The sequence below is a fragment of the Pelophylax lessonae genome, assembly GCF_965119305.1.
Source record: "Pelophylax lessonae genome assembly, chromosome: 10".
In the NCBI taxonomy this organism is placed as follows: domain Eukaryota; kingdom Metazoa; phylum Chordata; class Amphibia; order Anura; family Ranidae; genus Pelophylax; species Pelophylax lessonae.
In genome coordinates this window covers 228,539,218-228,561,941 of record NC_138777.1, presented here as the reverse complement: position 1 = coordinate 228,561,941, position 22,724 = coordinate 228,539,218, and the positions used below count along the sequence as shown (strand labels likewise).

Below are 22,724 nucleotides of genomic sequence, written 5' to 3'. Positions count from 1 at the left end.
AATGCATACTATGCCATACTATGCCATGGCCCATACTATGCCATACTAGGCCAGTGGATAGTATGCCATGCATACTCCTCCATACTCGGAAGTACGGGTATTTTCTTAACTCAGTAGCTGATTGCGGCGGTGGGTAGCGGAGGAAAGGTGCGTATGTGCAGCTGGAGAAGGGTTTACAAAAATTACCATGTTCCTTTGCCCTACATGGAAACCGGTTTGCTTTAGGACTGAATATTCAGATACTCCCAGCAGATGTTTCTACAGCTAAGGTTTAACACTGCTACTCCAAAGCCTCATACCATTGCTTATGTAAATGCCGAGATAACTTTGGACCTTAACCTGCAAGACCAAAGTTTTCCATTGCACTGATATGTCAAATTCTTCTTGGCCAGGCTCAGGCCACCCACACTGTATCAGATTTTAGAGGGCCGATGCAACTGCAACAGTCTTTTGCTATGACTGTGTCTGCTGGGCTGAGAACTATGTCCAGAACCCTCTCCCCTAGGCATTAAGGGTTGTAGTTCTTGCTGCTCGATATCTGTTGGGTCTCGATGGCTTCTGCAACTGTGTGACGGAGAATTAGTAAAAGGAAAACAGCTACAGGTCTCCGGGAGAGTCTGAAGGCCAGGAGGACTGCGGAGATCTTGTCTCAAACACCTGGCTGCGTCTACCTGTAGGTCAGGAGCTGGAGGAGACCCAATACTCTCTAAAGAGGAGATGCTCTGCTTCCAGGACCTCTTGAGATCCACAGGGACGATCTTTGTAGTCTCTGAAGAGATGCACACTGTGTTCTGATCTGGGTCTCCTTTCCAAGGCAGCACCTTCTCAGCCATGGTTGGTGATGGTGGCACCAGATGAGGACTCTGACAGACTCCCAGCATTCCTGTGGACAATAAACCTTTGTCAGACATCAATCATAGGCAATACATTGGGGGGTTCCGGGTCTAGTTATGAGATGAGGTACACTATATGCCCATACCACCTACATGAGTTTCTTGGATATCCCATTCATAAACAATGGGCATTAATATGATGATGACCCCACATTTGCAGGCAATTAAAATTCCATCACACGAAACCCATCAAACCATGTCTTTATGGAGCTGGTTTTGTACACAGGAGCACAGTCATGCTGTAACAAAAAGGGGCCTTCACTAAACTAGGGCTGATGTCAGGGCTCTGTGTTGGCCACTCGAGTTCTTCATAATCCAATTCACCCAACCATTGTCTTTATGGAACTGGCTTTGTACACAGGAGCATGGTCATGCTGGAACAGAAAATGGCCTTCACCAAACTAGGGCTGATGTCAGGGCTCTGTGTAGGCCACTCAAGTCCCCCATCGTCAAATTCACCAAATCGTGTCTGTATGAAACTGGCTTTGTACACCGGGGCACAGTCATGCTGAAACAAAAAAGTGCCTTCCCTGTTCCCATGAGGTTGGAAGTACAGAATTCTTGAAAAGGTCTTTGTATGCTGTAGCATTAACAATACCCTTCATTGGGAACACCCAAACTCAATCTTTTGGAGTGGTGTCAACACAGTGCTCTTTTTCCCATATACTTCAGGGGTCACCAAACTTTCTTAACACAGGGCCAGTTTACCGCCCTTCAAACTTTATGGGGGCTGGGCCCTGTCATTGGTATTATTGGAAGGAATAGTGCCCCATCATTGGTATTAGTGAAAGGAATAGTGCCCTGTCATTGGTGTGAGTTGGAGGAATAGTGTCCCATCATTAGTATTAGTGGAAGGAATAGTGCCCCATCATTGGTATTAAAGGAAGGAATAGTACCCCATCATTGGTATTAGTGGAAGGAATAGTGCCCCATCATTGGTATTAAAGGAAGGAATAGTACCCAATCATTAGTGTTAGTGGGGGGAATAGTGTCCCATCATTGGTGTTAGTGGGGGAAATAGTGCCCCATCATTGGTGTTAGTGGGGGGAATAGTGCCCAACCAGTGGCATTAGTGGGAGGAATAGTGCCCCATCATTGGTGTCAGTGGGAGGAATAGTGCCCTGCCCCATCATTGGTGTCAGTGGGAGGAATAGTGCCCCATCATTGGTGTTAGTGGGGGGAATAGTGCCCCATCATTGGTGTTAGTGGGGGGAATAGTGCCCCATCATTGGTGTTAGTGGGGGGAATAGTGCCCCATCATTGGAGTTAGTGGGGGGAATAGTGCCCCATTTTTGGTGTCAGTGGGAGGAATGCTGCCCAACCAGTGGCATTAGTGGGAGGAATAGTGCCCCACACACTCCTTTTGCCTCTTACCTGTCACTGTAACCCCCTGAAGGATCTCATCTGTTGCTCGAGCCACAAAAGTGATACCCTCATCTTCTTCTACCTCAATGTTGGAAAACTCGTCCTCAGAGTCCGCTGTTATCACGATGGATGCTGATCAGGAGAGATAGGACAGCGTTGGTCTTACAGTATTAATTTTATGATCAAAAAACACCCGACCTAAGGGAAATACAGAAGCTGCACTGCTGACCTCCTTCTGAAAATGCTCCTTGCCTGGCTTTCTGAGTCACCTGCTGTATACTTGTTCTGAGCCTGGGACTCATTATTGTCAAACAATAATCATCACAGCCAGGTAAGTTGCATTCACAGAGGGCACAAAAGGCGACCATCATTATCGTTTTTTCTTGGACCATTCATGTGCTCCATGCTGCAAAACATTTCAAGTTGGTTTTTGGAAGCTGTGCCCCCAAAAATTGCCAGGCAGATGACAAAGGAAAAATGTTCTACACCGTATGAAACAAACACAAATTGGACTAAAAACAAAAACAAGTGAAATCAACGTAGTGATAATTAACCACTTAAGCCCCGGAAGATTTTACCCCCTTCCTGACCAGGCCCTATTTTGCGATTCGGCACTGCGTGAATTTAACGGACAATTGCGCGGTCGTGCGATGCTGTACCAAAAAGAATTTGGCGTCCTTTTTTTCCCCACAAACAGAGCTTTCTTTTGGTGGTATTTGATCACCTGTGCAATTTTTTGATCATGCGCTATAAACAAAAAAAGAGCGACAATTTTGCATAAATAACAATATTTTTCACATTTTTTATATGAAATTCCCCCAAAAAAATGTAAAAATCAAAATTTTTTAACATTTTAGGCCAATTTGTTTTCTGCTACATATGTTTGGTAAAAAAAATCGCAATAAGCGTATTTTGATTGGTTTGCGCAAAAGTTATTGCATTTACTAAGGGAAAGATTTTTGTAATTTTTATAGTTTTTTTTTATAACGAGTAATGGCGGCGATCTGCGATTTTTTTTGCGGGACTGCGACATTGCGGCGGACAGATCGGACCCTTGACTGACATTTTTGAGACTTTTGGGGGTACCAGTGACATTACTACAGTAATCAGTGCTATACATATGCACTGTTACTGTAAAAATTACACTGGCAGGGAAGAAGTTAACTTTATTGGAGAAGGAGGGGTTAAGTGTGTCCCTAGGGGTGTGATTCTAACTGTGATTGGCTGTGGCTTGAGATGTATGAACAGTGATCAACGGTTCTACATAGTAGAACCATATGATCATCATTCATACACCGGGGAGAATGACAGGCGGCTTGTTTACATTAGCTACCTGCCTTTCTCCCTCTCCACCGACGATCACGAGTGACCGGCGGACGATCGGGTCCACTGGTCACACGCGCGGGGGGGTTGTGGGGAAAAAAAGGACGCCAAATTCGTTTAGGTACAGCATCGCACGACTGCGCAATTGTCCGTTAAAGTCATGCAGTGCCGAATCGCAAAATAGGCCCTGGTCAGGAAGGGGGTAAAATCTTGCGGGGCTTAAGTGGTTAAACCACTATTTTTGGAGCGGCAGCTGCAAGTACTAGATTATTAATTAACACAGTTTCATATGTTTTTCACTATTGCCACAAGTGGATTTATATTTTTCAGTGGACAAAGGACTAGTCACAAGTATTACCTGTGATATCCCTGCCGCTGATCATCCCCATTACTGACTAACCATGCCTTGTTCTGCGCTGTGTGGAGGCGGCCATCTTGGTAGAGGCAGGGCTTTGTCTCCTCATGTCTGAGCCTCCAGTAAGGAGAACAATAAAGAACTTCACCAGCTTGACTACCAAATCTTCAGAGACCAGCAGCCAGAGGCAGCAGTGCCTTCCATCTCACACTGCAGATAAACAGCTATGAGGATCCAGGCACTGGAGCGCCTAGCAGTGTTGCCAACCTATCAGATTAAAATCTACTGACAAGACACCCAAAATTTACTGGCACAGCCAAGTTTTTACTGACATTACCAAAAGTTACAAAATTACAGTTTTAAGTGCAAATTTCAGTATTTAAGCTACAAACAAGTACAATATGCAGTTAGCAATGTTATTTAGGGTCGATTTTAAGGCAAAACACTTATTTCTTACTTTATTTTCGATATAGTAATAAGTATCTCAGGGAAATTAGAATGGGTGCACACACACACACAAAATTGATTCAATTCAATGTAGGAGACAGACAGACTGTCACTGGCAGGCTCTCCCTATTGTCTGTCTATTGAGGTGTGATGTGGATTATGTTAAGTCTGTCTGTTCCATTGTTGAATGTTAATGACCTCACATTGTTTCTGTCCAGATGGCTAGATAATTAGTTCAGGTTAATTATATTTCTGTATACAATTTCATCTGCATATGATAATGTAATCAGGCAACCCCTGACCTGTGTTTGGTAATCTGATCAGGAGGGGGAGGTCCATGCTGTATAAAAATTCTGTGTGACTGTTCATTAAAGGAAGATTCCAGTACAAGCTAAGTTGTTGGCTAGCTTTGTATGGGGCTGGCTGGAAAATCTGATATCTATGTTCACGACTGGGAGGAAGCCATATACTGACGGAAGTCCACAAGTACAGTGTGGGTTGCGGTTTCGTTACAGGCTCCTCTCATGTTCTCTCCTAGTGACGGAGAAGGGGGGCTGGGTGTAGGGAAAATCTCACAAAAATAGGACACAGACAGCAAAAAAAAAACTGTTAGGGGTTCTAACCATTATCTACCCCATTACTAAAACCTTTAGTTCAGCTTTTCCTTTAAGCCGTACACAGGGCCAGGAAAGGGGGTGGGCAGGAGGGGTGGGCAGGAGGGACAGTTGCCCTGGGTGCAATGGCTTATTGCAGGGATGGGGGGGGCTTTGACCTTAACCCTAAGGGAAGGGGGGAGCGCAGTTTGGCATCCTTGTCCTGGGCGCTGGATGACCTTGTCCCGGCACTGGCCGTACATCACTAACAAGGTTCAAGATCTCACCTGTGTTCTGCCAGCTCACGGCTCTACTTTGCCTTCCTTTCTGTGGCTCGAAGTCTTCGCTAACTCTTCTCTATGTGGGAAAAGTAAAACAAAAAACATATATTATAATATGATAGCATGAACCAATCACATGGCAGGTATTAAACCCAAGCAACGACCTTCTCTTGTTGGCTGCTATGTAATCTGCTAAATGTATCATTAAAGTGTCATTGAACCCCAATCATCAAAAACTGTCAATACACGCTTTATTACATTGTGTTCATACTCACCCACTACAGCATTTGTTTTATGTAGACCGCAAAAATCCTTGTTGATCCTGCTGTTCGCTGTCCCTCCCTCCTTGTCTATGTCCCCACTGCAGCCTGAGATTGTGTAGAGCAGCTATTGACATCTACTGAGCATGCTCCAGTTTCAGTTCCCTTCTAAGCTACTCATTTGCTCCTTTTTCTTATCTGTGCAGCCCATGTGATTATAGATTCACACATGTAGACTGAAAAAATTATGGTTGATCCTGCTGTTCACTGTCCCTCCCTCCTTGTCTATGTCCCCACTGCAGCCTGAGATTGTGTAGAGCAGCTGTTTACATGTACTGAACATGCTCCAGTTTCAGTTCCCTTCTAAGCTGTTCATTTGCTCCTTTTTCTTATCTGTGCAGCCCATGTGATTATAGAGTCACACATGCAGACTGAAAAAATCCCGGTTCATCCTGCTGTTCGCTGTCCCTCCCTCCTTGTCTATGTCCCCACTGCAGCCTGAGATTGTGTAGAGCAGCTGTTGACATGTACTGAACATGCTCCAGTTTCAGTTCCCCTCTAAGCTGTTCATTTGCTCCCTTTTCTTATCTGTGCAGCCCATGTGATTATAGAGTCACACATGTAGAATGAAAAAATCCTGGTTGATCCTGCTGTTCGCTGTCCCTCCCTCCTTGTCTATGTCCCCACTGCAGCCTGATATTATGTAGAGCAGCTATTGACATCTACCGAGCATGCTCCAGTTTCAGTTCCCTTCTAAGCTGTTTATTTGTCATTTTTCATATTTGTGTAGCCAATGTGATGTAGACTGAAAAAATCCTGGTTGATCCTGCTGTTCACTGTCCCTCCCTCCTTGTCTATGTCACCACTGCAGCCTGAGATTGTGTAAAGCAGCTGTTGACATCTACTGAGCATGCTCCAGTTTCAGTTCCCTTCTAAGCTGTTTATTTGTCCCTTTTTCTTATTTGTGTAGCCTATGTGATTATAGAGTCACACACGTGGGCGTATACACAGTGATCAATGACACTCCTCCTCTCTCCCTCCTCCTCCATGTCCTCCTATCGCCATATGGTCTGTTAAATATATAATTAAGGTATCATTAACCACTTGCCGCCCAGCCGCCATAGTTTTACAGTGGCAGTCGGCTCTGTTATGCAAGACGACGTACCTGTACGTAACGTCGCTTCGTGTAGCAGATAGTGGGAGTGCGCGCACGCGCCGATTGGCTAGAGGGGAAGCCAACCTGGGGTCCGGTGGCCGCGATGTCTGCCGGGCACCTGCGATCGCTCCCCATTGAGACAGAACAGTGGTCTGCCGGTGTAAACGTGGCAGACTGCTATTCTGTCAGTAATGAACACAGGGATCCTCCTATTTAGGAACACAGGTCTCTGTGTTCATCCAGTGAGCCCATCCCCCACACAGTTAGAAAGCAACCCTTGGCACACATTTAACCCTTTGATCACCCTGCAGTTAACCCCTTCCCTGCCAGTGTCACTAGTACAGTAACAGTTTATATTTTTAGCACTGATTACTGTAATAATGTCACTGGTCCCCCCAAAAGTGTCAAAATTGTCAGTTAGGGGTCCGATCTGTCCGCCGCAATGTCACAGTCCTGCTAAAAATCGCAGATCGCCGCCATTACTAGTAAAAAAATAAAAATAAATAAAAATGAAATAAATCTATCCCATAGTTTGTAGACGCGATAACTGTTGTGCAAACCAATCAATATATTGGGATTTTTATTTTTTTTTATTGGGAATGTTATATAGTAGAAATATATATATATATATATATATATATATATATAGCAGAAAGTAAAAAATATTGTTTTTTTTTTTTTCAGAATTGTCGCTCTTTTTTGTTTATAGCGCAAAAAATAAAAATCGCACAGGTGATCAAATACCACCAAAAGGAAGCGCTAACACACCTCCTGTATTAGAGCGCTCCTACTCTGGATGAAGGAGCACAGGGGGCATCTTTGGACAGCAGCATTGTCAGTTTGGGGGGAGGGGGGTGTTAGATGTACTAGAAGATTTAGATACACTAACAAATAGAAGCCAAACTTCAAAACTTCAGCTATTACAGGTGCATCTCATAAAATTAGAATATCATCAAAAAGTTAATTTATTTCAGTAATTCAATTTAAAAAGTGAAACTCATGTATTTTATTTAAATGCGTTACACACAAAGTGAGAGATTTCCAGCATTTCTTTCTTTTATTTTTGATGATTATGGCTTACAGCTAGTGACACCCCAAAATTCAGTATCAGAAAATTAGAATATTACATAAGACCAATAAAAAAAAATGATTTTTAATACAGAAATGTTGGCTTAGTGAAAAGTCTGTCCATGTACAGTATAGGATGCACTCAATAGTTGGTCGGGGGTCCTTTTGCATGAATTACTGCATCAATGCGGCGTGGCATGGAGGCGATCAGCCTGTGGCACTGCTGAGGTATAATGGAAGCCCAGTTTGCTTTGATAGCGGCCTTCAGCTTGTCTGCATTGTTGGGTTTGGTGTCTCTCATCTTCCTCCTGACAATACCCCACAGATTCTCTATGGGGTTTAGGTCAGGCGAGTTTGCTGGCCAATCAAGCACAGTGATACCACGATCAAGTGACCAGGTATTGGTAGTTTTGGCAGTGTGGGCGGTGCCAAGTCCTGCTGGAAAATGAAATCAGCATCTCCATAAAGCTGGTCAGCAGAAGGAAGCATGAAGTGCTCTAGAATTCCCTGCTAGAGGGCTGTGCTGACTTTGGACTTGATAAAACACAGTGGACCAACACCAGCAGATGACATGGCTCCCCAAATCATCACTGTCTGTGGAAACTTCACACTGGACCTCATGCAACTTGGATTCTGTGCCTCTCCACTCCTCCTCCAGACTCTGGGATCTTGATTTTCAAATTAAATGCAAAATTTTCCATAGTCAATGGTGATTTGTGGAGCTTTAAGTACCCCTGCCAGAGTTAAATGGTTTGTCTCATCTCTGTAAACTGATACATCTGGAAGAGAGCTTGTTCTTTTGAAAAATAACAGACTTACTGGCAAGATCACCAGATAGAAATAGAAGAAAGAAAGCCTTAAAAAGAAAACGAATGCAGCCATCATGTCTAAGAATTAGTAAGCTGCAATATCATAAATGTTTGCTTTTGGGTTTATTACAGCTTTAACCACTTCCCGACCATCATATAGTAAAATGACGGCCGCAAAGTGGTTGTCCCATCCCGGCGTCATATGATATCCAGCAGGATGCCGGGGGGCGCGGCGATCGGTGGTTCGGTGTGGTACTCTGACACACCGCATCTCCGATCCCGGTAAAGAGCCTATGATGTATGCTCTTTACCATGTGATCAGCTGTATCCAGTCACAGCTGGTCACATAATAAATAGGAAGTGCTGTTGATCGGCTTTCCTCAGTTCGCGCCTGACAGGGGTGGGGGGGCTGTGCTGGTAATCAGAGCATTGATTACCAGTGCAGACTCTTGGGGGGTGCCACTAGAGCCACCAGGCATTGCTCACCCCTGGCCACCAGGGATGCCCACCCATGGCCACCAGGGATGCCAATCAGTGCTCAGGGAGTCTGTTAGTGCCCTCCTCATCAGTGCTGCCCATCATTGCCATCTATCAGTGCCTCTCACCAGTGCCCATCATTGCCCATCAGTGCCGCCTATCAGTGCCCATCAGTGCCATCCTATTAATGCTCATCAGTGCCACCTATCAGTGCCCATCAATGCTGCATATCAGTGCTACCTATCAGTGCACACTAGTGCTGCATATCAGTGCCACCTATCAGTGCCCATCAGTGCTGCATATTAGTGTCTCATCATCAGTGCCACCCCATCAGTGCCTGCCAGTGTGGCCTCATCAGTGCTCGACAGTGCAGGAAAAAAACGTATCTATTTACAACATTGTATAACATAAACAAAAAAATTTTTTTTTTTTTTTAACTTTTCGGTCTTTTTTTATTTGTTTAGCAAAAAAGAAAAAACCTTGCGATGATCAAATACCACTAAAAGAAAGGTCTATTTGTGGGGAAAAAAATACATCAATTTTGTTTGGGTACAGTGCTGCATGACCGCTCAATTGTCATTCAAAATGCAACAGCGCTAAAAGCTGAAAATTGGCCTGGGCAGGAAGGGGGTGAAAGTGCCCGGTATGGAAGTGGTTAAAGAAGAAAACTAATGCAGACTGGTAGGCTACAATGTATTACATTTTTGCTTTTAGATTTAGATACACAAAAGCGGGAGGAGGCAGACAGTTGATCAGGTGACCAGGCTATTATTTTCCAGAGCAGGTGTAACGTGAGAATTACCTACCCCTCGTCACTTCCGGCCAGAAACAGCTGAACAGCGCAGCAGTGCGCATGCTCAGAGCCCCGGATACCTAATGGAAGAACTGAGAAGCTGACTAGTGCGCATGCGCACTAGTATGAAGAGATCATGGTGTACCGTGAAATAAACCTACCGACGCGGCGCTTACATAAAACAGCTGTGCAGAAATACGAGTCATCCCCGCTCCTGTCCCGGTCACTTCCCTGCTCTCGGCAAGTAAATATAAAAGCGGCTTTCGGCTCCGTGATGTATGTTTTCATACACCCGCCGCCGCTTTTATATTTACTATCCGAGAGCAGGGAAGTGACCGGGACAGGAGCGGAGATCACTCCTATTTCAGCACAGCTGTTTTAATGTACCCGCTGCATTACATACAGTGCCGAGTACCGGAAGTGACGAGGGGTAGGTTTTTCTCACGGGTAGGTAATTCTCACGGAACACAGGCACAAAGCCTTGACCTCAGGGGCTCCTGAACAATGGACGTGACCTCTGACCCCTATGGTTGGCAGGATGTGTTGATACATTAAACTGTCACGTGAGACAATCACAGGTGGGAAACTTCACCAATAAAGAGACAAAGGAAATCCATAACAAAAGAATGGAGTATAAAGGGACACAAAGCCAACATTGCAAAATATGTATTGTAGGCAACACATGGGAAGCTGTGTAGTAACCAGTTATAGGATCGCCAACCAGGATCGCCAACCAAAGAGGATCAGTCCACCCAAAAGAGATCATTTGTGCTTGGGGAGTTGAGGCAGCCCTGCTTTCTTATGTCTTGGATGTTCTAACAAGTGAGATCTCCCAATCATAATTACTGCCTCTGTCTACCTGGCAGTTTTGGGTGTTCCCGCCCACTTTTGTGTGTCCGAGCTCCTTCTATTTTCACATTCTACAATATATGAAATAAATAGAAAAGCCATCATCAGGGATGGTGGGAACCCCTCATAATGGTCACAGCAGGTGTGCAGAGCAAGGAACTCAGCACAGGGATGATGGGAACCCCTCATAATGTACAAAACAGATGTGTAGAGCTGGGAACTAAGCACAGGGATGGTGGAAAAACCCCTCATAATGGCCACAAGAGCTGGGAATTTTAGTAAAAGGATGGTGAAAACCCCTCATAATGGACACAACATATGTGTAGAGCTGGGAACTCAACACAATGATGGTGGGAACCCCTCATAATGGACACAACAGATGTGTAGAGCTTGGAACTCATGCAGAATACCATCTCTGAACGTATAACACATCGAACCTTGAAGCAGATGGGCTACAGCAGCAGAAGACCACACCGGGGGCCACTCCTGTCAGCTAAGAACAGGACACTGAGGCTACAAGTCGCACAGGCTCACCAAAATTGGACAATAGAAGATTGCAAAAACGTTTCCTGGTCTGATGAGTCTCAATTTCAGCTGTTACATAGTTACATAGTAGGTGAGGTTGAATAAAGACAATAGTCCATCCAGTTCAACCTATGTAGGTGTGTGTGACTGTAATCATCTAACATAGCCCTTAATCTCCTGATCCTTGAGATGTAAGTCTAAGAGTCTTTTGAAAGTCACCATACTTCCCGCAGAAACCACCTCTTGTGGTAGAGAATTCCACAGTCTTGTAGCCCTTACAGTAAAGAACCCTCCTCGTTGCCTGAGGTTAAAACGCTTCTCCTCTAATCGCATTGTATGTCCTCGAGTCCTCATGCAATTCCTTCGAATGAACAGCTTTTTTTCTAAGCTGAGATCCCCATTAAGATATTTATAAATTGCTATCATGTCCCCTCTCAGACGTCTCTTCTCCAGGGAAAATAAATCGAGCAATTGCAGACGCTCTTCATAGTTAAGGTCCTCCAACCCCCTAATCAGTTTAGTTGCCCTTCTCTGGACTCTCTCCAGCTCCAACACATCCCTCCTGAGGACTGACGACCAGAACTGGACAGAATACTCCAGATGCGGTCGGACCAGAGTTTTATAAAGTGGAAGGATTATAGTCTTATCTCTGGAATACATCCCTTTCTTTATGCATGCTAATATTCTGTTGGCTTTGGAAGCTGCCGCTTGACATTGCATGCTGTGACATTCAGATGGTAGGGTCAGAATTTGGTGTAAACAACATGAAAGCATAAGTCTATTGTGCTATGTATCAATGGTTCAGGCTGGTGGGGGTGGTGTAATTGTGTGGGGGATTTTTTTTTTTTTTACACACTTTGGGTCCCTTAGTACCAATTAATCATGGTTTAAATGCCACGGCCTACCCGAGTATTGTTACTGAGCATGTCCATCCTTTTATGACTACAGTGTCCCTATCTTCTGATGGCTCCTTCCAGCAGGATAATGCACCATGTCACAAAGCTCCAATCATCTCACCACTGGTTTCTTCACCATGACAATGAGGTCACCGTCCTCCAATGGCCTCCACACTCACCAGATCCGGTCACTGTACTTCAATGGCCTCCACACTCACCACATCTCATCCAATAGAGCACCCCTGAAATGTGGTGGAACGGGAGATTGGCATCATGGATGTGCAACCAACAAATCTGCCACAACTGCGTGATGCTATCATGTCACTATGGATGAATGTTCCCAACACCTTGTTGAATCTATGCCATGAAGAATGATGGCAGTTCTGAAGCCAAAAGCGGGTCCAACCTGGTACTAGCAAGGTGTAGCTAAAAAAAGTGTCCGGTGAGTGTATATTTTTATTACTAAAGAGCTCGATGTTCTTGACTGGGCATGTAAAGACACTCTTACCTGACAAGGCTTTAAAACGGCCAACAGGTCCTCGCTATGGTACACACCACAAAGGCATACTGCTATAAGTGGTTGCAATGAGAGAGAAATATTTTTTTCTTTTGATTTCCATCATCGCAGTGTTTTCCCAGATCCGTCCTCGAAAGGCCATTTCCAACAGTCCGTATAGCCGAGCCTCAATCGTATCTCCGAAGGCCATTTATCCTCAAGACTCGCCAGTCACGCTCCATTTTGCACCAAAAGATCAAGAGGTGGCTTTGTAGTCTGTTCAGCAGAGCAGAGATGACAGTCTCTAATCATCGCCCCTCATCCAGAGAAAGATAAACCTACTTAGCAATCATCGGAAGAATGAGCAGGATCCCAATTTAGAGGAATCAATCAACTATTCCAGTAAATGGCGCGGCTAATCTTTCTACGTCCCGCCGCTTCAGGAGGTTGAAAGAGATTTAAACCCTACCTGGATATTTAGGGTACCAAAACACCATGGGGTGGACTTACTAGCGCAAGTGCAGTTGCTCCAGAGCAGGGGTCTCTAAACTTTCTAAACAAGGGGCCAGTCTAGTGTCCTTCAGACTTTAAGGGGGCCGGACTGTGGCCATTGGAAGTAGAAAAAGTCCCGGCATCAGTGGTAGTAAACAATGCCCATCTTTGTTGTCGGTGAGAGGAATTGTGCCTCATCATTGATGTCAATGAGAAGAATCATAATCATGCCCCGTCATTGAGAGGAATTTTGCCCTATCATTATGTCATTGTGTCCCATAGTTGGTGTCATTGGGAGGAATTGTACCTCTTCATTGGTGTCATTGTGTCCCATTATTGGTGTCATTGGGAAAAATTGTGCCCTATCATTGATGTCATTGTGTGCCATCTTTGGTGTAATTGAGAGGAATTGTGCCCCATTGTTGGTGTCATTGGGAGGATTTGTACCCCTTCATTGGTGTCAGTGGGGGGAATTTTGCAGCATTGCTGGTGTCATTGGGAGGAACTGTACCACATTGTTGGTGTCACTGTGTCCCATCGTTGATTTCATTGGGAAGAATCATGCCCCACAGTTGGTTTCATTGGGAGGAATTGTACCCCTTCATTGGTGTCATTGTGTCCCATTGTTGGTGCTATTGGGAGAAATTGCACCCCATCATTGGTGTCATTGTGTCCCATCGTTGGTTTCATTGGGAAGAATCATGCACCATAGTTGGTTTCATTGGGAGGAATTGTACCTCTTCATTGGTGTCATTGTGTCCCATTGTTGGTGTTATTGGGAGAAATTGTGCCCCATCATTGGTGTCATGGTGTCCCATTGTTGGTGTCATTGGAAGGAATTGTACCCCTTCCTTGGTGTCATTGTACCACTTCCTTGGTGTCATTGTGTCCCATCATTGGTGTCATTGTGTCCTATCGTTGTTGTCATTGGGAAGAATTGTGTCCCAAATTCCCAATGTTGGTGTCATTAGGAGGAAATGTACCCCTTCATTGGTGTCAGTGGGTGGAATTGAGCCCCATCATTGGTCATTGGAAGAAATTGTGTCGCATCATTGGGAGGAATTGTGCCCCATTATTGGAGTCATTGGGAGGAATTGCGCCCAATCATTGGTGTCATTGTGTCCTATTGTTGGTGTCATTGGGAGTAATTGTACCCCTTCATTGGTGTTGTTGTGTCCCATCGTTGGTGTCTTTGTAAGCATGCCAGGAGTGGTGAAACGTGTCAAGGAAGGTTGGTTTCCAAGTGGAGACATTGTTGTATGCTGTTGTGCTGTCTATGCTTGGGAACCAATCTTCAATGACGCGTTTCACTACTTACTCCTGGCTTGCTCACAAGGATAGTGGAAGTTGTATCCTTGTAAATATGCCAGCAGTGGTGAAACGCATTAAGCAAGGATGGTTCCTGGGTGAAGATATTATTGTATGCAGTCGTATTGTCTCCACCTGGGAACCAACCTTCTCTGATACCTTTCACCACTCCTGACTTCCTCACATGGATGGGGGAAGTCCTATCTTTGTGAGCATGTCAGGAGCGGTGAAATGCGTCGAGGAAATGGATCCCAGGTGAACACATTGTTGTATGCAGCTATGTTGTCTCCATTTGGGAACTAACTTTCTCTGATGCGATTCACCACTCCTGGCTAGGACCTCCCTATCCTTGTGAGTAAGCCAGGAGTGGTGAAATGCATCAACAAAGGTTGGTTCCCAGATGCAGACAACACAAATGCATACAACATCTCCACCTGGGAACCATCTCTCCTCCTTCACCACTCCTGGGTAGGCTGGCTCTCAGAATGGTTACTGGAGATCAGTGTAACCAGCATATGGTAAATTGGCATAGCTCTAGATGATAGTGGTGCAACTATGTATAAAACATACTGTGAGAATATGGAAGTCCATCGAGGAAGAAGAGGCAGTCCGCAGCAGAGGGCAAGCTCCGCAACACAGGAAAAGTCTGGGCTCTGTGAAAGGGATGAGAGAAAAGAAACACGGAGCGCCTCTAAGTGCAGTCTGCTTTAATCAACGATTACACATACAATGTAACAACTCCCATGAGGTACAGGTGTTATAGGCTCAAACAATGGTGGCGGCAGATGGTAGTAAGTCCAGTGTCCGAAGGTGGAATACGGGTGGAAACCAAGGGATACAGCGGGGAGACAGACTGAGCCGGCTGTTGTCATCCGGGATCCAGTACTTCCGCGTGTCGGCTGGAACGCAGCGCAGAGCCGCGTGACGTCACCAAAGTCAATAGGAAGAACACAACGCATTTCAGAGCATGCGCCAAGCTCCCATGCTCTGAAACGCGTCGTGTTCTTCCTATTAACTTTGGTGACGTCACGCGGCTCTGCTCTGCGTTCCAGCCCGACAAGCGGAAGTACTGGATCCCGGATGACAACAGCCGGCTCAGTCTGTCTCCCCGCTGTATCCCTTGGTTTCCACCCGTATTCCACCTTCGGACACTGGACTTACTACCATCTGCCGCCACCATTGTTTGAGCCTATAACACCTGTACCTCATGGGAGTTGTTACATTGTATGTGTAATCGTTGATTAAAGCAGACTGCACTTAGAGGCGCTCCGTGTTTCTTTTCTTTCATCTCCTTCACCACTCCTGACTTGTTCACAAGGATAGGACTTTCCCCATCCTTGTTAGCAAGGATTGACAGGTGGACTTTCCCCATCCTTGTGAGCAAGTCAGGAGTGGTGAAACGCGACAAGGAGGAGATGGTTCCCAGGTGGAGATATTGTTGTATGCAGTTGTGCAGTTGTGTCTTCATTAATGCGTTTCACCACTCCTGCCTTGTTCACAAGGATAGGGGAGGTCCTAGCCAGGAGTTGTGAATCACATCAGAGAAAGTCGGTTCCCAAATGGAGACAACACAGCTGCATACAACAATGTCTTCACCTGGGAACCATCTCCTCCTTGACGCCTTTCACTACTCCTGACTTGCTGACAAGGATGGGGCAAGTCCTATCCTCGTGAGCATGCCAGGAGTGGTGAAACGCATCAAGGAGAAGACGGTTCCCAGGTGGAGACATCTCCTCCTTGTCGAATTTCACTGCTGCTGGCATGCTCACAAAGATAGGACTCCCCCCCATCCTTGTGAGCAAGTCAGGAGTGGTGAAAGGTATTAGCCGCTTGCCGACCGCCGCAAGTAAATTTACTGCGGCGGTCAGCCCCAGCCAGGCAGAGTGACGTTAATTAACGTCACTAGCCTGGGAGGGTCTGGGGAGCGAGTGCGCGTCCGCGGAGGCGCGCTCCCGCTCCCGCGCGGTCACGGACCCCCCCGCGCGTGTGACTGGCGGACCCGATGTCCGCCGGTCACTCAGCGATCGTCGGGGGAGAGGGAGAAAGTCAGACGGCTTGTGTAAACAAGCCACCTGTCATTCTCCTCGGTGTAAAAACACTGATCAGACGGATCTACTATGTAGATCCGTTGATCAGTGTCCTTACACCTCAAGCCACAGCCAATCACAGTAGAAAGCACGCCCCTAGGGACACACACAGCCCCTCCCTCCCAAATAAAGTTAACCCCTTCACTACCAGTGTATTTCTACAGTAACAGTGCATATTTATAGCACTGATTATTGTAGAAATGTCACTGGTAACCCCAAAAGTGTCAAAAATGTCAGTCAAGGGTCCGATCTGTCCGCCACAATGTCGCAGTACCGCAAAAAAAACCGCAGATCGCCGCCATTACGCGTTAAAAAAAAACCAACAAAAATGACAAAAATCATTCCCTTTGTTAGTAAATGCGATAACTTTTGCGCAAACCAATAAAAATACGCTTTTTGCGATTTTTTTTTACCAAACATAGGTAGGATAAAACAAATTGGCCGAAAATGTTAAAAAATTTTGATTTTTACATTTTTTTTGGGGGGAATTTCATATAAAAAAATGTGAAAAATATTGTTATTTTTGCAAAATTTACGCTCTTTTTTTGTTTATAGCGCAAAAAATAAAAATCGCACAGGTGATCAAATACCACCAAAAGAAAGCTCTGTTTGTGGGAAAAAAAGGACGTCAAATTCGTTTAGGTACAGCGTCGCACGACCGCGCAATTGTCCGTTAAATTCATGCAGTGCCGAATCGCAAAATACCCCCTGGTCGTTTAGCAGCCAAATCCTCCGGGGCTTAAGTGGTTAGAGAAGGTTGGTTCCCAGGTGGAGGCAATACAACAATGTCTCCACCCAGGAACCCTCCCTGCTTGATGCGTTTCACCACTGCTGGCATATTCACAAGGATACAACTTCCACTATCCTTGTGAGCAAGCCAGAAGTGGAGAAACGCGTCATTGAAGATTGGTTCCCAGGCGGAAACAGCACTACAGCATACAACAATGTCTCCATCTGGGAACCAACCGTCAATGACGCGTTTCACCACTCCTGACTTGCTCACAAGGATAGGAGAAGTCCTATCCTTGTGAACATGCCAGGAGTGGTGAAATGCGTCAAAGAAGGACGGCTACCAGGTGGAGACATTTTGGTATGCAGTTACTTTGTTAACAACTAATAAATGCAGCTGATACAGTTTTTCATATTTCTGAACTTCTACTGAATGCACTCAAGATGGGAGTGCGGGAATAGCTCCACCAGGGATGCATACAGCCATAAAAAGCTTCCAGGGGTTCTAGCTTTCCCCCACTCTGCATTATTTTTTCAGTCGGTGTCCCCATTTTAGACTTTCCCTCATTCCCCAACTGCTTAGACTGGTGTCACCGTGACTACAAATAAGGAGAAATTTTTCCTAAGGATTACCAAATAGCAGCAAAAACCCCGAAGGGGCTCTAATCCTTTCCTACTCTATCCAGAACAGAAAAAAAATTGGCTAGATTTGCACTTTTATTGGACACGTTAACAATTGTTTTCATATGTTTTCTGAAGTCTCTGTCTATATTGGAAACAGAGGCCATGTGAGTGTGCGAGAGTCCCGGGGACATGCATCGGTCTGGGTACAAGGAGCAGAGAAGGTTCAGCCAAGAGCCACTGGTTGGGAATTGTACAGAAAATAAACTCCAATCTGGATCTGTCTCTGCCTCCGGGGGGAGGGGTGGTGGATTGTGACCAGCGTGTCATTCAGCTGACAAAAGTTCACGCTTTACATGTGATAAGTAAGACGAGATGAAAACTTAATTCCATACTAAGCCCACCAACAGGACTGTCCAAACCTTTATTTGTATTACACAGTCCTGACTTCTCTTTTTGAATGTCGACTGGCTTTGGTCAGGTTTTTATTGCTCATCATTAGGAGACTTACCATCACTTCCTGTGCGGGGTCAACAGGACCAGAAGTGAGGAGAATCCCTTCAATGGGGACACAGACAGCAATTAAAACACTTTTAATAGTTGTAGAGAGTAGGAGAGAGTGCAAACCTCTGTTTTTTTGTTGCCTTGTTTTCTTATTTTTTTGTTGTGCAAGTAAAGAATCAACACGATGGGGGACACAGACAGCAATAAAACCTGGCAGGGGCTCTAACATTCTCCACTTACCCTAAGGCCTCATTCATGCTTTTGCATCTACTGTAGCACTGCAATGCATGACAATGGAAATCACATTATTCTCTATGGTGCCTGTTCACGTCATGCAATATGGCATAGCTCCCAACTGTCCCTGATTTCAAGGGACTGTCCCTGATTTGGAACAAAATCCCTCTGTCCCTCTTTCCTCCTCATTTGTCCTTCATTTTGGTCTGATCTATATAGTTGTATAAAAATTACACTTTTTATCTTTCATAAAAGTGTTTTCCAGCGCTAAACTTTTCATCCAATTTCTAAATTGCTGCAAAGCCAGTATAAAGTAATAGTAGTGATACTTAAAAAATAGGTGCAGGAACTCCCCCCTTATGAGTCAACTCTTGTCTCAACCCCCACCCACCTCCAAGCTCGGTTCACTGGTTCCACCCCCTACCCACCTCTAAGCACCGTTCATTGGTAGCACCCCCTACCCACCCCTGAGCACCGTTCATTGGTTCCACCCCCTACCCACCCCTGAGCACCGATCATTGGTCCCACCCCTGAGCACCGTTCATTGGTTCCACCCCCTACCCACCTCTGAGCACCGATCATTGGCCCGACCCCTGAGCACCGTTCATTGGTTCCACCCCTACCCACCCCTGAGCACAGATCATTGGTCCCACCCCTGAGCACCGTTTATTGGTTCCACCCCCAACCCACCTCTGAGTACTGTTCATTGGTCCCACCTTCGAGCACCGTTCATTGGTTCCACCCACTACCCACCTCTGAGCACCATTCATTGGTTCCACCCACTACCCACCTCTGAGCACCATTCATTGGTTCCACCCACTACCCACCTCTGAGCATCATTCATTGGTTCCACCCACTACTCCCCTCCAAGCATCCTTCCTTGGTTACACCCCCTACCCACCTCCGAGCACCGTTCATTGGTTCCACCCACTACCCACCTCTGAGCACCATTCATTGGTTCCACCCACTACTCCCCTCCAAGCATCCTTCCTTGGTTACACCCCCTACCCACCTCCGAGCACCGTTCATTGGTTCCACCCCCTACCCACCTCCGAGCACTGTTCATTGGTTCCACCCTGTACTTACCTCCAAGCACCATTCATTGGTTCCACCCTGTACTTACCTCCAAGCACCATTCATTGGTTCCACCCCATATCCACCTCCAAGCGCCGTTCATTGGTTCCACCAACTACCCACCTCAGAGCACCGTTCGTTGGTTCCACCAACTACCCACCTCAGAGCACCGTTCATTGGTTCCACCCTGTACTAACCTCTGAGCACAGTTCATTTGTTCCACACACTACCCACCTCCAAGCACCATTCATTGGTTCCACCCCCTATCCACCTCCAAGCACCGTTAATTGGTTCCACCCCTACCCACCTCCAAGCACCATTCATTGGTTCCACCATCTACCTACCGCCGAGCACCGTTCATTGGTTCCACCCCCTACCTACCTTTAGAGCACCATTCATTGGTTCCACCCCCAACCCACCTGCTGGTGCTGCCCCTTTTAGAGAATACAGAGGTAGAGTTTGAAATTTGAGCTTGTAACTCTAGTACACTATGGCTGTCTACCATGCGTCAAGGATGCTTTTGGGCAAGGTGGTAGCAAATGCCAACAAATGTCTCCCCACTTTGAGCATGAAAGGCAGTGAATGAGTATGCATGCACTACAAAGGCAATGTGCACATGTGCAGTAGCTATGACAATTGGAGGAGGCCGCACAGATGCAGTAGAAGGGCTCCCGCCAATGCCAGTGAAATTACCAGTGAAAGCCAAGACATTAACCCTAGAAGGGATGAGTGGCCCAGCACACAACAGAGCTCCCAGAAGGGCAAAGCCCTGACTTATTTTTGCTGAGATTAGCAAGGTGCCCTGTGACTACTAACACAGCAGGTGCCAGCAGGACCTGGGATCAAGCCCCTTTAAGTCTCTTGCCCCACCAGTGGGCATAACACCTAGAAGTCTTCATGGACAGGCCTCCACTAGCCAGTGTAACATGTCCATAGACACGTAAAGCACTCTGCAGATAACTTACATAGTGCCTAAAAAGGTCCCCAAGAGGAGCCAAGTGCCAAATGGGTCCCTTTACAGACCAACCTTGCATCTTGAAAGGTCTAGCGATTTGCTGATTGAGGAAGGTCACGTGCTTCCAAAGATAAACTGGGGGAGCAGCAAAGGTAGGTATCAGTAGGTGGGAAGAAATGGGCTTTCAAGAGAACCTGTGATTTTGCCCTGGATGGGCCAAGTAAGAGATTCCTTTTAAAGAGCCAGAAAAGGTGCCACAAAGGTGGGCAAAATTGCCCTGGGTGTGCAAGAACACCTCTAACTGCAATATCATTTCTGGGTAGATTGACACTTCTTTTAAAGAGCCAGAGAAGGTGCCACAAGGGTGGGCATCATTGCCCTGGGTGTGCAAGAACATCTCTAACTACAATATCGTTTCTGGGTAGATTGACACTTCTTTTAAAGACTCAGAGAAGGTGCCACAAGGGTGGGCATCATTGCCCTGGGTGTGCAAGAACATCTCTAACTACAATATCATTTCTGGGTAGATTGACACTTCTTTTAAAGAGCCAGAGAAGGTGCCACGAGGGTGGGCATCATTGCCCTGAGTGTGCAAGAACATCTCTAACTGCAATATAATTTCTGGGTAGATTGACACTTCTTTTAAAGAGCCAGAGAAGGTGCCACAAGGGTGGGCATCATTGCCCTGGGTATGCAAGAACACCTCTAACTGCAATATAACTTCTGGGTATAGATTGACACTTCTGTTAAAGAGCCAGAGAAGGAGCCACAAAGGTGGGCATCATTGCCCTGGGTGTGCAAGAACACCTCTAACTGCAATATCACTTCTGGGTAGATTGACACTTCTTTTAAAGACTCAGAGAAGGTGCCACAAGGGTGGGCATCATTGCCATGAGTGTGCAAGAACATCTCTAACTACAATATCACTTCTGGGTAGATTATCACTCTTTTTTAAAGAGCCAGAGAAGGTGCCACAAAGGTGGGCATCATTGCCCTGAGTGTGCAAAAACACCTCTAACTGCAATATCACTTCTGGGTAGATGGACACTTCTTTATTTTGTAGCATCAACTATATTTTAGTTTTGCTTGGCCTTTAAAACAAGGATCCCGGCACAATGCATGCTTGGCAATTTGGCATCCGCTCCAGACAAAGTAAAATGAAAAAAATAAAAACGGGGTTAGTATATTAAAACCAGACTGAAAATCTATCACACTCTCACCACCATGCAAGCTCTCAGTGGAAAATACGACTCAGAGCATCATCTATGGATTATTTAGGCAGCAGCCTTCCCTCTTAGTGAGTGTGTGTTCTAGGCTCGTAAAGTATTGGAGCCGGTAGGAAATTAGGGTTTTTGACTCCAAGAATGGCTGTAAACCTGCGGCTGAGGATTGGTTGTTGGCACAATGTGGACAGGACACGTCTCCCGCTCCCCAAATCACGTTTTGTTGGATTGCTTTCTTGCAGAGCTGGCAAGGTCTGGGTACGGGGGGGGGGAATTTGGATTAATAATGAGAGTGTGTGCTTTCAGATTGCTGACTTAGCATTTGCTATTAAGGTACAATGTGGTAGGTCCCACTCTCGTGCATCTGGCTGATACATATTTCTATAGGCCTGCACAGGCTTCTGTGAAACAAAAGAGAAGGTTGTTTTATAGTAATATGTGTCAGCACAAATGCTTGAGCGCTGCAGCTTTTTTTTCTACCCTCATTGAACACGTCGGTGGGGAATTCTAGCGTTCTTCAGATGTATTTTTGGTTATTGCTGCCTTAAAGTGAACCTATGGCTAGGAACTGTGGGCCCTAACGTGGTCTCATAGAATGCCTCATCTCATAGACCTTTGGTCCTGCATTGTACTTGGTTACATCAAAGTGTGACCTCCAGGGTGCCCCTTAAGTCTAGGGGGTGGAAGAGTAAGCTTTAAAACGTACCTTGTTCCTCCCTTTGGCAGGCTTCAAGCGCTTACAACCCAGACAGGTCCTTACTATTCCCACATAGATTGCAGGACTTCTGGTCCTGGATTGTACTTAGTTACATCAGAGTGCAACCTCCATGTACGCAGGTGTAGTCCACTCCACTGAAGGTGGCGCTCATCTGCAGGTATAAGAAGAAGTCAAGAGGAACCTAGTTCCTCTG

The 22,724-nt window shown here is 45.9% G+C and overlaps 1 protein-coding gene across 1 annotated transcript in view; it reads right to left on the bottom strand.

Moving 5' to 3' along the window:
• Nucleotides 1-155: 155 nt before the first annotated feature.
• SLC9A5 (solute carrier family 9 member A5) overlaps nucleotides 156-22,724 on the bottom strand; it is a 139,121-nt gene continuing 116,552 nt past the window's right edge. The window contains exons 14-16 of the mRNA XM_082270038.1: nucleotides 5,264-5,333; nucleotides 2,268-2,390; nucleotides 156-883 (exon numbers count right to left, since the gene is read on the bottom strand). Of these exons, the coding sequence (XP_082126164.1) occupies nucleotides 414-883; nucleotides 2,268-2,390; nucleotides 5,264-5,333 (663 nt within the window). The 3' untranslated portion in view covers nucleotides 156-413. The remainder of the gene's footprint in view (nucleotides 884-2,267; nucleotides 2,391-5,263; nucleotides 5,334-22,724) is intronic.